General features: G+C 38.6%; 1 protein-coding gene across 2 annotated transcripts in view; it reads left to right on the top strand.

Moving 5' to 3' along the window:
- Nucleotides 1-15,663, top strand: part of Cog1 (conserved oligomeric Golgi complex subunit 1) — a 37,906-nt gene that overhangs the window by 5,277 nt on the left and 16,966 nt on the right. For both annotated transcript variants that reach the window (XM_071593706.1, XM_071593705.1), the window contains exon 7: nt 4,402-4,537. In XM_071593706.1, the coding sequence (XP_071449807.1) occupies nt 4,402-4,537 (136 nt within the window). The remainder of the gene's footprint in view (nt 1-4,401; nt 4,538-15,663) is intronic.

Here is a 15,663-nt window from a genome sequence, read left to right as displayed (position 1 = left end):
CAATCAGCAAGAAAAAAAGATAAATAAAAAAAATATTACATATAATACAATACACCACACATCAATCAAATTATTACATATATACCTTACATCTTTTCTTAAAAGTATACCCTCTGTTAGGAAAGGGCTCAAATATTTTTGCAGGTAAAGTGTTCCAATCAACAATTGTTCTATTTAGAAAAGAAATTTTTTTTTATTTGTTCTCTGTGCCCGGCATTTTACCTTGAATTTGTGACCATTTCTGCCTATAAAATTTGGGTTCCCCGCCTCTTTCCTAAGATCTGCCCAAGCTTTCTCTCTCCCTTCAGAATGCGGAACATTCCACTAAGTCTGCTTACTTTCCTTCTAGTTTCTAGAGTTTCCCAGCCCAGCATGTCAGACACACTCTCCATCCTCCTATGCTTCCCCAGTACATATCGGGCAGCCTTTCTTTGCACCTTTTCCAGTTTTTTAATATGACCTTCTTCATGAGGGTCCCATACAAGAGAAGCGTACTCTAAAATTGGTCTTACCAGGTTCTTATGTGCCATTTTCTTAGTTTCTCTAATGCTCTGTTTGAGGTTTCTCATCACCCAACGCAGAGTTTTGAAAGCTTTCTTATCAATGTATTCCACGCTTAGCCCCCACCCTATATCCTTAACTATGTGGACAGACGGTGAACAATTTGTGGCATTATCAGTTGGCATGTTAAAAAAATCAGTTTTGTTGTTGGTAGTTAACCAAATTTCCATCAATGCACAATGTGCATGCCTTTTTTTCTCTCATAAATATTTCATTAACCATTATTGCAATTAAGTAAGCAAAAAATGCAACAAGGTTGTTTTTGCGGCTGAGGGTAGAGCTCACGGCAATCAATCAATCAATTTGTTTTTGTCCAAGGATTTGTTGTAGAAATATAGGACACATAAAAGAAACTATACGAGGGTTGCTATTTATATCTTGAGCTGTGACAACAGTAAGTGCTTTAGGTGCCATTTGATGTTTCCATCTGAAAGTTTGACCCTTATGACACCAACTTTCTTCAGAACATTTTGTCATTTGGTCATAACTTGTGTTGTTTACAGTGACTCAAAAATTATCTCAGTGAAAAAATTGAGTTAACTCGTGATCACTTTTGTGCGATGATTTTTCAACGTGGATTATCCAGACAGTCAAAGTGAATCCAACTTACTTCCATTTTGGCAATGAAGCCCCACCCTTTGTCACAGTGAAACTCTGGCATAGCGAATTCCATCGTGGCTGCCTTTCGCTCAGCAACAAAAGTCGTCCAAAATAAGTAGTTGTGCCTGAGAACATTGATGCTGTGCAAGAACACGTGAAGGAAGTTTGTCGTGTGACTGATCGTGAGATTGAGTCATCCTTGGGGATTAGTATGATGAGCATCAATAAGATGTAGCATGAGCATTAAGCTGTGAAAAAAATTTGTTCGCATTGGATCCCTCATAATTTGAAAAAAGCTGAAAAAGATGTTCATGCCAATTGGTGCGAAGAAAATACTCAAAAAATACAATCATGGTGCATCAAAAGCTGTGAATGACATCTTCCCAGGTGACGAATCTTGGGTCTAAGTGTATGAGCCTGAAAAAAACAGCAATCCATTGTATGGGTCTTCCAAGACGGGCCAAATCCGAGGAAAGTGATTCGTGCATGAAGCACATGGAAGCAAATGATCGCCTGTTTCTTCGGAATTACTGGACATGTGGCAACCGTACGATACATTAAATCAACGTAGAACCGTGAATTCTGAATGGTATGTACAGGAGCATTTGTTTGCCAGAAGTGCTTGGTGAAATACGGAAAAAGAAGAAACAACGAAGGATCAGTCTTCATCATTGCAATGCAAGCTCTCACAGATCGGCTGAAGCAACTATCTATTTCACTGGTCAAAATGTCGAATTGATGGGTCATCCTCCGTACAGCCCTGATTTAGCCCCAAATGACTTCTTTTTATTCCTGTTTATAAAGAAAAAATTGCATGGCCAACGTTTTACGGCACCTGAAGAAGCCGTTGATGCATTCAACAACCAAGTTTTGGAATCAATTGGAATGGAAAAAGTGTTACCAAAATGTTTGACCGCTTGAAAAAGTGTACTGATTATCATGGAGAAGACTTCAAAAAACAATGAAGCCATTTTCAACAACAAATCACTGTCTTTTCATTATTAGGCTGAAAATATAAATAGCAACCCACGTGCAGCTGCAAATTATGGTTGAAGCAGTATGTGGGACGTTATTCATCAACAGATTAGAAGGTATGCTTTAACAGATATTCGCTAAGTATTTTATTTATACCCTGACATTTTATTGAGATTCCTGTCAGGCTACTAAAAAGGATGAGGCCCAAGTGCTGCATTTTTAGTTTTAACCAATGATTGGTGCAGGTTTTTAGAGGTTCTGGTATTATAAGTATGATAATCTTCATTTCTATTGTAGAATTGGATTTTGCACTTAACGTTAATTATCGTTTTGTAGTCACTATTGAAAGGATCATTACAGTTTCCAAAAAATAAAATTGGGGCTTTTGAACCGTTTAGACAAAGAGGCTAAGAGACTACGGAAGTGATGAGTCTGGCACCCGGGTGATTTAAAGCCTGTTTTGAAAGGCCCCTGCCCAACTCAATTGTGAAGGAAGGGAAAACTTTTCCCAGTTGGTTTCTGTCAGAGAAATGCCATTTTTGATGAAATGAAATTTTAAAAAATAAGGCAGAATGTGAAACTTTTTAAAGAGGGAATTGCAGGGTGCATTAAAAGATGCATTGCACATCATTTGAACAACCCTATTTTGCATTTTACATATTGTACTGACTCTTGTTGAGGAACCCCAGAAAATGACCCTGTACATTACATTGGAATAGAAATAACCATAATACGCAGCTGAGAGGACATCATTACTAATGGTGTGCCTGATTACTATAGTGAGAAAACAAATAGAGCTTAATTTATATTGTGACTTGTTAATATGATCATCCCAAAGTAATTTGCAATCTATTTTCAATGTCCAGGAAGCAAGAACTGGTATTTTGTGGAATCAATGGCCCATCAATATTGATGGTGATGTTAGTTTTTAGCTTATTTTTGTTAGTAAAGTATACTAAGCTTGATTTATCCACATTGAGGGAGAGGGAGTTTTGCTTGCACCAATTACCTAGCCGAAGTGTAGTATTGATTGACTCAGATAGCAGGTCATTGATAGAAGAAGCTGACACTAAAACATTGGCGTCATCAGCGTAGAGTGCTGGGATTATGCCTGGCAAAGGGTTTAGTCTACCTGGGAGGTCATTAATGTATAAAAGGAAAAGAACTGGTCCTAAGACAAAGCCCTGGGGGACAGCAGATTTGATAAGTTTGGGAGGTGGTACGTATCTCATCCCATTTTTGCGTACGGAAACATATTGTTGTCTATCCCTTAAATAAAACTTGATCCAATCAAAGGATACACCTCTTATGCCCAAGCTAGTGAGTTTTGACAATAGTAGGTGATGGTTAACATGGTCAAAAGCCTTGGATAAGTCAAAGAAGAGTGATCATTTCAATTGCGGGGAAAGATTTTTTATAATTAAAATTGGAATGCCATCTAAGCCCAAGGTGAACTTCTTGCCTAGTTTATCGATGATATACCTTAATTCAGCATCAGAGCATGGATCAAAAATTATTATTTACAGGCATGAAAAATTGTTGGGACCATGTTATGAAAAGTAAGATTGACAGCTATTTGCTGGGAGAGATTAAAGTCATTCAGTTCAGAAGCCATGTGCAAGCCATTAATAAGAATGCAATGAATGAATTATGGTAACAGCTTATGGTAAGTTCTGCAGCTTATGGAGTTCACGCAGTCGTAAATACTTATTGATGATCGGGGCAAGATTTTTTCTCAGAAGTATCTGTTATCCGTAAGAAATATGCCTTTTGGTTTTTAAACGGGTTTGTCCCTGGGCCCTCCAACATGTTATTATTTTAAGGGTGTATCTCCAATATCGCCCATATCTCATTCGTCTCAATCGTAAACCCCAAATATTTACTCTCAAATTTATGTATGATTTCTTTCCCATCCTGAAATATAAAAGTATACTAAGATATGCAATCCCTTTTGCCAAAGATGAATGGTCAATTTAGTTATATCATGTTTTATATTGGAATGATGGGAGGGAAGGGATTAGGTTTGCATTTCCAGACGTTGTAATTACAGTCAATTCTTCATTAGCATTATCTTATGTTAGAGTGTGTTCATTGTGATAAAGCATGTGTTGAAAAGCGATTCTTGTAGTTAACACTGAACACCAGTGCAATGACAATGGGCAATCATTTTTCTAATGTCATGTCTGTTGTACTAAATTTGAATTGTGTGCGAGAGATTTTTGCATTGTTATATTGAATGCCAGTTCATACTTTCTTTATTTTCAGGCCCTCATGGTCACATGATGCTGCCATTAATTCCAAAAGGAATACAGATAAAACACTTGCTCAGTGGCTGGACTCGGTGAAAGCCTTTTTCCAGAGAAAATTGGTCAGTCTGCTTGAACTTGTAACATCCATCAAGGTTAGTCTTATTGGAAAATGAAACATACTTTATAGAGTTACTAAACATTTAATTTATTGATTTAATAAACATTTAATTTATCCCTGACATGCCCCTCTCTTAAGTCTGGGGACACCCGACTGGGATGATGATTGTCTGGAATTCTCAATGCTTTGAAGCATATATATTTCCCATGTTTTTACATTCATACTTACCAAAAATGTCTTTGATGTCAATGGGTACATGAGTTGAGACTCTTCAGCTCTCTCGGGCCTACTCAGAGGGCACCCAGGAGGATGATCCACACTTCTGACACCTCCTATGGTACTTCCTGCACATCAGTAAGGCCATCAACCTGTGTAGTTTTTGTTTCAGGTCTTCAAGTACCAACTTTCTCTATCTAGCAACCCCCTAAAGTACTCGTTGCAATCTTCCATTTGGCTGTGCTCTCGTTTCAATGTTATAGAATAATATTCTCATTGCTTCAGTGATTTGAATCATCCAGAATGTGAAATTTATGAGATCATTATTTGAAAAAGTAGTCAAGATGTATTCATTTTAGTTTAGATAAGACTTCCTCGTACTTTTCTTAATATTCATATAATTTACTATCCCTGGAGAAATCCAATAAATTGAAAGATAGCTGTAGAGTGAGCATTCCATTTCGTCCCGTTCACAAGTTTTTAGCAAGCAATTTTTGCTGTGGAGTATCAATTCATGAGTCAATTTCAATGCAATGTTATGTGTCCATATTAAATGAGTTTGTAATTTTCCACTGACTTTATTTCACATTACAATGCATTTCACCAACTTGCAGCATCATTAGGTACAAGTGACACACAGCTGTTGAATGTATACCCATTGGACAGAGGAGAGGGGGTAGTTGGTGGGGGAGGGTTTCTGGGATTTCAAAGTCGATGCATGTGGTGTGGTGTGTTGGAGGTCACTAGAGGTGCCAACTTTCTGTCTTCAACTTATGACTCTAAAGCAATTACTAACTCAATGTCATACCTTGGCCTTAGCATACAGGGTCCATGCAATAAGTATCGGAACTGGTTCCAAAAATCAAAATTTATTGCAGTTATTACAATTACTCAATTCTTCAAAATACATTCCTCCTGCATCGATGCAAGCTTAGTTAGCTGTGTCTGCTAGTCGTCAAAAGCCCGCAGGAAGTTGGTTTCCAGAATACTGCTGAGAGCCTTTGTCTTCGCTCCTCGAACCGCCTCGATGGAGTGAACCCATATCCTTTGAGCTGCTTTTGAGCTATCCTTTGAGGTAATAACGTCGAGAAAATTTTCATCTTCCTGGAAGCAGTCCAAAATTTCATGCAAAATTTCCACCCACGACAGTTTTTGTTCCTCGCTCAAGACTTTCGGCACCAGCTTCGCACACACTTACCTCTTTGCAAGATCTTCTGTTATAATGGTGTGGACAGTACGGACTTAACGGCTGGTCTCCTCACTGATTAAGGCAATGGTTAAATGCCTGTCAGAGGCCACCTGAGCATCGATTTGAGCGGTCATAGAGCATCCAACGCAGTGCTCGTCTTCGACAAGCTCCCGGCCTTCCTTATGCATTTTGTGCCTCTCAAAAACTCTTGTGCAGCTGAAGGCATCATCCCCATAAGCCTGTTTAATGAGTTCAAGGGTCTCCGACATGGATTTCCTGAGTTTAACGCAAAACTTCACAGTGTAGCGTTGCTTGACGGTGCGCTCCATTCTGGCGCAACAACACCACAAACAATCACACATCGCAAAAATCCACCTGCTGTCCCAATGCATTCCCAGAGATGACTGAACTAAAGTGTGCCTGAGTGGTGAGGGACCCCTCTACCAAGCCGACCAGTTGGACCCTCATCCACCACTTCGCGTTGAGGCTACAGCGAACCAGTCACGATACTAATTGTATGAATTTTGTGCCTCCCCTAGAACCTACCCATCATACATCTTCATCAGCCTCATGGCTTGATGCATTAATTAGAGCCAAGCCTGATAAAATCACAACATTCCGGCAATTTTCTGCCCCATGAGTATCCAGGCATGATGTTTTATTTTTAACCATCTCAGATGTCCTAAATTTAAGCAGAAATTTATTCATACTCACAATGTCAAAAGTTCAGAGATGATGGAGATCTACCATCCAATGCTGCTAGCATTCCAAGGCAGTCTATAGAATTCATCGACAACATTAATAAACAAATTGAGTGGCTTCAGGCGTGATGTGGTGGAAGTCGAACATAATGAATAACTGATCAAAGCACTTTTCCACTGGAAAAGTGCTTCGATCAGTTATTCATTAACCTAGATAAAAAAGTAAAACTATGTAATAAGTTCCTAAATGACCCAGGAAACAAACATGCACCATTCAGAAAAGTTCGTCTCTCAAAACCACACTCCCCATGGATAAAAGATGAAATAATAGCCTTAATGCATACTCGTGACGCAGCCTGTTGCCTATTTGAAAAACATAAAAATGCAAATTCTTTTAATATCTACCAAAAACTGCGGAACAAATCTAAGGAAGTCATGAGAAATTCTATAATCAGATATACCTTCTAAATATCAGAAGAGCATCTGTCACAAATGGGGAAATATTGTCCTGAAATGGTTTGACCAGTGGAAAGATAATCTATCAGTATCTACCTATACTATTTCGCATCCGAGAAGGCTGAAGGCATAACCTTTGTGGCCGACTGTATTGCCTTTGCTTTCTTTGGTGTTGGTGAGTTAACATGTTTTCTCTGCATTGACTGCTGTTTTGTCTTTGGGATATGGTAGGGGACCCAAGTTTCATCTTTGGTCACAAACTGATGTGGAAATCCTTGTTGGTCGCTCTTAAAATGTGTCCAAGATTTTCCAGAAATTTCCATTCTGATGCATTTGTGATCCTGCATCAAGAGTCGCAACACCCATCTGGCAGGTAATTTTCTCATTCCAATTTCCAATTCCTCTGTTAAAATTTAATATGCCTGGTCAGATGATATCCCTACATCTTCAGTAGTTTCTCACACTTGTAGTTGGCGATCCTCCATGACCATTTTATGTACTTCTGCAATAATTTATGGCGCAGTGGCACATTTTGGCTGACCACTATGCAGATCACCATTTAAGCTATCCCAATCAAACTTAAAGTTCTTAATCCACTTGGTAACATTTGAATATGATGGAGCAGGGTCGTCTGTCGGAGTGTCCTGAAAGTTAGCATGAATTTCCTTAGCTTTCATACCTTTCTTTAAGAAGCATTTAATCATTGCTCTAAATCTCAACATTTTCCATCTTCACAAACCCATACGCAGAACTAACAAGAAAGAGACGTCCACTCCACAGATCTCTTCCCCGAGCACTGATGCGTTATGTGTTTACTCATAAAGGATCACCTATTACTATGCAGGAAACTCGTTGTGCTAGAGCTGACATCTGGTGGTGATTTCAAGGACCTTTCAAGCTACCCTCATATTTTGTCTACCATATCAAAAGCTTTGCTTGAGTCAAAGTAGATTCTCGTAATTTTGTTTTTTATGTTTGTTTCGTTCATGATATAACTGTAATGAAAGAAATTAATTGAAAAGAGCTTGTTCTGTTGTTCTTTCTCTTCAAAATCCAAACTGATAACCAAATAAGAGGTTATTGCTTTCAAGATAATTAATAAGCCTTGGACAACAGACATACTGAAACACTTTTCCAAACTGAGGCATAATTGACATTGGCCTGTAATTACTCAAGATGTTCTGGTCACCTTTATTTTTTCAAACCAGGATAACTTTGGACACCTTTAGAGCATCAGGATACACACCATCAGAGAGAGATTGATTTAATATAGTAAGTGAAGAGGTTGGGACAAACTTGAGTATTCTTTGAGAATTTCACCTGGTATACCAGTCGTATTGGGTGAGTTTTTACTCCTATTTCTCCAAGATAGCTCACTTTCATAACAAGGATTGAGGTACATTGTCTGCCTTTATTTCTTCATTTGAGCTTCATGATCTTACTTGGAGTGAGTTGGGGTGTGTCGGGTAGTGGGAGAAATGAAATGTTGAATGCGTCTGCTACTTTGGAGGGGTCGGTCATGGTACCACCATTGTTTTCATTAACATAAGATGGTGTCGCCATTAAGTTGGTGATCATGTTACTCGTAATGATTTTCCAGCCTTCTTTCAAGTAAATAGTTGCTTACCTTAACTGTTCATTATTTTACTCCTTTTGGGATCGTCTAATCTGATGCCTAAACTGCTTCTGAAGAAGAGAATATGATTGACGTCATGAGTGGTCACCTGAGGCTTTAATAGGGATGACATTGTCTTTAGGATTTAGGAAATGTTGATGATATCAGGTGTGATACAATTTTTGCTTTTTTCAGAGAAACGTCAAGAGGAAAGGCAACATTAAAATCATGCATGAAAGCAGAATAAAACTTATTAAAGCTATTATTAAGGGAGTCCTTCCGATACACCTCTGTCCAATCTTGATTTTTTTGCATAACCCAAAAGTAGTCAATATTAGACATTTGATAATTGATGGTGTGTGACCTTTGGTGCTACCCACTTTATATAAAAAATTGATGCTATAGCAAGGTGGTCGAACAAGCCAGGATCAAATGCCATTTTGAGTTTAGCGTTCATCAAAAATCCATAAAAACATTATCCAGAAGTGTTTGCGTGTTAGCAGTTACTCTGGTTAGTGTAATGACTAATGGTTTCAGACCCTATGAATATGAAAGGTTTGGAGTGGCTGTTTCCACTCATGTCCATCCATCATCAAATTGCAAATAAAATTGCCAGTGAGAATAGCAAAAAATCAAGTTTTTCTTGGAATTGTGAGAAACTTCCTGGTGGAGATCTGTTTATTACTAACACCAAAAAGTTTTTGTTTTAAGATGAGCACTTAATCACAGAGCATTCAAATGTTAGCTCTTTGTCGAAATGCTGAGGTACATGTGACAAATTGCCAAACACGAGAACTTTTAGCATAAATAATCACTCCATCATGACAATGATCCTTCCAACAATATTTATCACCCATAAAAAAACCTGGAATTGTTAAGTTTCTTATCCCATACTCACTGTTGAAAATCTTGTCTGTTTTTTCACAAAATGCAACTTATTCTAGTTCAGCAACCTTATTATTTAAATTAAATATTATTTCTGACTAAAATTTTAAAATGCAAATTATCCTGGATAAAATAGAAATGATTCTCTATTTACCGTGGTGACCTCAGCAGTTGAATCATGTACAGAATGTAACTTGGAGCCAATATCTGCCAAGATAGCCAAACAGAATACTATTCGACGAGGATGTTTTTGGACCAGATAGCTGGGCTTCTCAAAGAATGTATTAGGTCACTCTCAGTGGATATATGGAAATATTAGTAATTACCCTTAGCTTGCAACTGCTCAATTTCCATATCGCCTGAGAATCTTCCTGAGAGGTATTTGATAATATCTGCCGCACTTGTGTCCTTAGGAAATCACCAAACGTGCAAGCTGCTTGCCCATGGGAGCACAACTGAGAAGGTAGCATTCCTTGTTGCTGACTTCCACCAGAGTTAGCACTTCTTAGATGTACTCGCCTTCAATTATGAATGATGTTAAAATAAAACTTTGTAACTCCACATGAAAACTAAGCTTTACTGCGACCTAGGTTTCACTGCGGTGCAGCATCTTCAGGCAAAGAAGTTGTACTCATATGTGGCTGTAGAGGTAGGTTAGAGATTGGTTTGAGAGGAATGGGTGTTAAGGGAGGGGTAGAGCACTGTCCATTACAGCCAATTGGAAAGTTAGGGACAAAGTAAGGGCAGGAAGGGTAGAAATGGCAGAGTGGCTTGTTGTGGGGGGTGGGCTCTTCTGAACGCCCATGCGTTTTGCCACCCCAAGGAGAGGGGAGGGTGAGGAAAACATTTTCAATCACTAATGGGTATTCACCACAGTTCTTAAGAATTTCTCACTGTTTGAGAATGTCTAGCCTTGCCCCTTTGCTTTCAAAGTGGAGAAGCTGAGGGGTGAAATCACTGTTGTGATGGCTGTCCTGTAGATGTTGACAAACAAACGAGACCAACTACGTGACTGTGAAGTGCAAACCAACATTGTCAGCGGGGAGATACTCCAGCGATGGAGTCAACCAAATGGACCTGGATGAAGAGGGAACTTCAGGAGTGGTATGTGAAAAGGGATTCTGTCCCACACTACCTCATGGTACTACACACGGAACTGGCTAAAATACTGCATTGGATGGAGTTACTACACCTCAATGACAAGGTAAGGCAACGTAGCAGCAAAGTTGGCCATGCTAAGAGGATCATCTTGATTGAAAAACTTAGCAACCACATTTCTGAATTCATGGAAAATGACACTCCAGCCACATGTATTCAGCTGGGGGATTGTGAATTTAACTGAACACTGTTTTAACCATGAAGAGACAGTGCTCTTAGGGAAAGGTTTCAATTATGTTCCCAACTTACCTCTCTCCCGGATGGACTTCACTAATCTTACAGTGGATTGTGAACTTATTCTCGATGAGGGTTACTGGGTAAGAAAGAAAACTATCATGGATATTATTTCCAAAGATTGGTTTTCAAAAAACCAGCAAGGAGAGGAGTCACGCCCAACTGTCTAGCATTGAGTCTAATCAAAAGGCCCCTGCAGGATAAGAGCCTAGTGGTACAGAAAGCAGACTTGGGAAATCCTGTGCTAGTTATTAAAAAAGAAGGCAATGTAAACAAATATGAGGAGTTCAATAAATGCAATGCCCTCCTAAAAAAGGACCCTACAATCAACTTTCAAAAGAGCTGCAGAAGTGTTCTAGCATCTTGTGATCTATCAATGCATCAAAATGAAAAAATATCATTTGATTCAAATGAATCCGAGAGCACTGAGGTTCTTTAGTTTACCCAAGATGCACAAAGAAGACTTCTCAATGAGGCCAATGGTGTCCAATACAGGGTGTTTTCCAAAATTTATGCAATTATTTTTTTAAAGTAATGTATTGAACAGATTTGCACAAACTCTTAAAATTCATCAAAGTACTGTTATTGGGCCCCCTCCAAATTTTTTCCTACATCTCTGCCATGACCGGTACGCATCCTGGAAGGTATCTTAGGGGACCTCTCGCAACTGTCTTCGTCACTGCTGATTGGATCTCTTCTATGGACGAGCATCGGGTTCCTTTCTGGGCTGCTTTAATCCAAGAGAACAAAAAGAATTCCACTGGGGTGACGTCTGGACTATAAGGAGGAATGGGGCAGCATTGGCACCTGGTGTTTGGCCAAGAACTAGCGGACTCGTAGTGCTTATGCCAAGGCACGTTGTTGTGATGGAGTTGCCAGATTGAGGAGATGCCTTTTTTCATCCCAATGACCCCTTGTCGGAGTCTTTCCAGCACACCCAAGTAGTGGGCAGCGTTAACTGTCTGTTCTTGAGAAAGAAACTCCTTATGGACCACTCCTTTACTGCTGAAAAAGACAATGAGCATTGTATTAACTTTTGATTTGCTCATTCTTGCCTTTTTGGGCTTGAGGGACTGGTCGGTGTGCCACTCAGAGCTTTGGCGTTTTGTTTCTGGGTCATTGAAAAACCCAGGTTTCATCACCAGTGATGACACTGTCTTAATAATCAGGTTAATTTTCTATACGTTGCAAAAGTTCACTTGAAATTTCTGCTCGGTTGGTCTTTTGGTCATCTGACAACACCTTGGGCATGAGCTTGGCCCACCCCTTCTTTCCTCCTAGCTAAATCTTCAGTAATAATGCAAAACACAACAGTAGACGACAAGTTCAGTTCATTGGCGACCACCTTGATACTCACTCAACGGTCAGAGTCCGACAGTTGTCGAACACGAGCCACATTATTGTTGGTTTTGCTGGTTGATGGCTGCCCAGAGCATTGTTCATCGTGAACCTCCTCCCGACCCTCCTTTAAGGCCTTGAGGCACCTCAAAACTTTGAGTAGGTCAAAGCTGAGTCCCGGTAAGCCTCATGAATCATTTTGTCTGCCTCCTCAAGAGATTTTTGCAGTTTAGTACAACACTTAATCGGGTAACGTATTTCTGCACCAAATCACTTGATTGCCAAAAGAGTGAATTCCTTTTTCGGAGCAGACTTGGATTTTACTCAAATTTGGTGTTAAAAACTCTATGGATTTTGCCTGTAAGCTGGGAAGAGTTACCCTCCCAACGAATTGCGTCCTAGCAGCGGATTTCCAGTTGGCCTAATAAATAAACTGTATTGTAAAATATTGGGCAAAATAGTCACCAGACAAATCTACGGCAATTCTATGGACGAAAAAGTGCCGTACAAACTGTGCAATGTCTCCTTCCCTCATAGTGGAACTTTATTAAAGGCTCTCAGTGTCTTTTTTGTGGTCAGTACAGTGCACCTAAGAGCAGCTGTCACATATTTATGAGTATCACAGGAACATCAACCTTTTAGTAGAGGGCAGGTCAAATATACATCAACACATGCATGAATCATGGCTGGAAGTGAATCAGTAATGATTCATGCATACAATATTCTAAAAAGATGATTAGGAAAATTTGTATTATACTATGCAGTACAATGGGTACTATGTAGTTAGTTGTAATTTATATGTATTCAAATTTATAACTTGAGCCTCGGTAACAGTTATTCATTATATTAATTATTTCTTATCTATCATTCATGGAATGATGGGAGGAAGGAAGTATGCTGAAATAAAGAAAGTGTTTGCTTGCAGAGCCAGATAAGTAAAGAAATGTATGCATTGTTGTATAGCATGTCCATCTAAAATCTACCTCAAATGAAAGCGAGGGTTAGGGTGCCAGGGTAATCATCTACGAGGGTAGGGTGAAAAGTTCTCAGCCTGACATAGATATCGCATCTGCGGGAAAGGTCATGGCCAGTGTGTTTTGGGATTTGAAAGGGATCCTGTTAATTGATAACGCTTGAAAGAGGCAGAACAATCACAGGCAAATATCACTCCATCCTTCTAAACCAGCCGGATGCCGAAATTCACGAGAAGAGGCCTGGCTAGTCACATTGTGTAAAATTGTCAGGTAACTTATTAAAAAGGATGAGGCCCAAGTGCTGCATTTTTAGTTTTAACCAATGATTGGTGCAGGTTTTTAGAGGTTCTGGTATTATAAGTATGATAATCTTCGCTTCTATTGTAGAATTGGATGTTGTACTTAACGCTAATTATTGTTGCATAATTATACATATGTATATGTAAGTGGCTGAATGTGAAGCTATTTAAAGAAGGCAATGACAATTAGAAACTCATTATTTCTAACTACCGAATTCCATTTATTTCACATAATTGCTTTCATGGTTTGAAAGAAGCTGAATTTGCACAGTCAATTGAAAGGACAAGCACGAACCGCATATATGTGCATGGGCCTCATGCCCATTGTTTAACATAATGAGAAGCAACTTTTCAATATCATTGAGAATACACAATTATTGCATTATTGTTTTTTCCACTCGGTTTGAAGCATCCATCTCCTTAATCTGTCCGTGTATATCTCCAATTTTGCTTCTCAAAGTTTCAATTTTCTGAGGAGTTGGTTTGATATTATTACTGATAACATCTTTAAAACGTGATAGTGGTACCTTACTTATTGAGCATAATTCACTCCCGAATCGTACTGATTATATGAAACACTTATTAAGCAAAACAATTTTTCCCTTATAAATTCATGTAAAATACAATAATGTGTTCTGTGCTGAGAGAAATACTATAAAATAGGGTATAAAGTTTATTAAATGAAAATTCTATGTGCATGAGTATTAATGATCTTAAGTGGTAATAATGGAGAGGCTTTTTCCATTGTTTCAATTTTGTCTCTCCAATGCAACTACAGTGGAATCTCATAGGATGGGCATAATTTATTTTAGAATCAATGCGGAGCAATCATTGACTGAAACAATCCTTCCCATGAATATTCATGTAAAGTATGATATACATATCTGAAATGTTCCATGCAAAAAAATAAATTATGTTTAAGGTTCATTCAAGAAAATTATGCATGCATGCATTGTTTAGGATCATGCATCATCTTCGTCTCTACTTCTCTTGTAGAATGAACACACCTGGAATGTGGTTTCAACTGGCTGAAAACAAATCATGTTTAGTTTTCTCTTCTGGACTATACTTTCCATTGAAGGGTCATGGAGTTTCTGAATGGTAAATAAGCAGGGGTTCCATTAATCGCCATTTGCATTGAGACAAAATAGTGGCATGAGATGGCCATTCTTTGGCCTGTGGCCATTGGCAATGCATTCTCCTCTGCTACTATGTGTGCATATTTACATTTAAGTTCACTTTGGCATCTTCTTCCAGAAGAGAACCGCCTTGTCACAATTAAAAACATATTGTGGCAGGCAGTCCTCAGAATCGATCAGCTTCTTGAAGTCACCGATGAAGTTCTCTGCTGCCTCTGAGTGAGAGCTCACTGGTTAAACATGTCTCACAATGCTGTGGATGTTGATTCTTCTCTTAAACTTCTCAAAAATTATGCAAGGGTACCCTCAAATACTTCCTTTTTGGCCATCAATGATCCTGGTGTCTTCTTCACAAGGTCAGCAAAAATCACTTTAGCCTTTGCACAAATGATATGATGTTCCTGTTGATAGCTTTATCTTGAAAATGCCCTTTGTTTACTCATATGAGAAGCAACCTTTCAACACATTGAGAATACACAGTTGTTGCATTGGTATTCTTTTCACTCCTTTTGAAGCATTCTTCTCCTTAATTGGCCCTTCTTCCTGAGGATAGCTGAAATTGCTGATGTTGACCTGTTGACTGTGCTTCAGCCACGCTCACAACTTGTTGTCACCGATCAATTATTTTACTTTCTATTAATAATTGATTGTTTTAATGATGGTATTATAAAGATATAATTATCATAAATGGTAAAAACATAGTAGAATGCTGAACTTAGCCTTTTGCAATGCAAAATAATACAGAAACTATTATTAGTTTCAAATGTAGAGATTGATCATGGGAATAATCAATAATGGTTCATGTTTAAAATTTTTAATTCTTCTTTGATTTGAATATTCTTATTCACCATTCATGTTGGCCGGTGTTGGCATTTGTTAAGGATTTGGGTTTCTTATTAGTTTCAGGGTACGTATGTATATCAGTGAGTTAGGCATAAATTGTTTCCGCCAGTATA

This window comes from Hetaerina americana, unplaced genomic scaffold, assembly GCF_022747635.1.
Source record: "Hetaerina americana unplaced genomic scaffold, ioHetAmer1.1.p SCAF_6, whole genome shotgun sequence".
In the NCBI taxonomy this organism is placed as follows: Eukaryota; Metazoa; Arthropoda; class Insecta; order Odonata; family Calopterygidae; genus Hetaerina; species Hetaerina americana.
The sequence above is the reverse complement of the archived record's forward strand: the minus strand, read 5'-3'. Positions and strand labels throughout refer to the sequence as shown.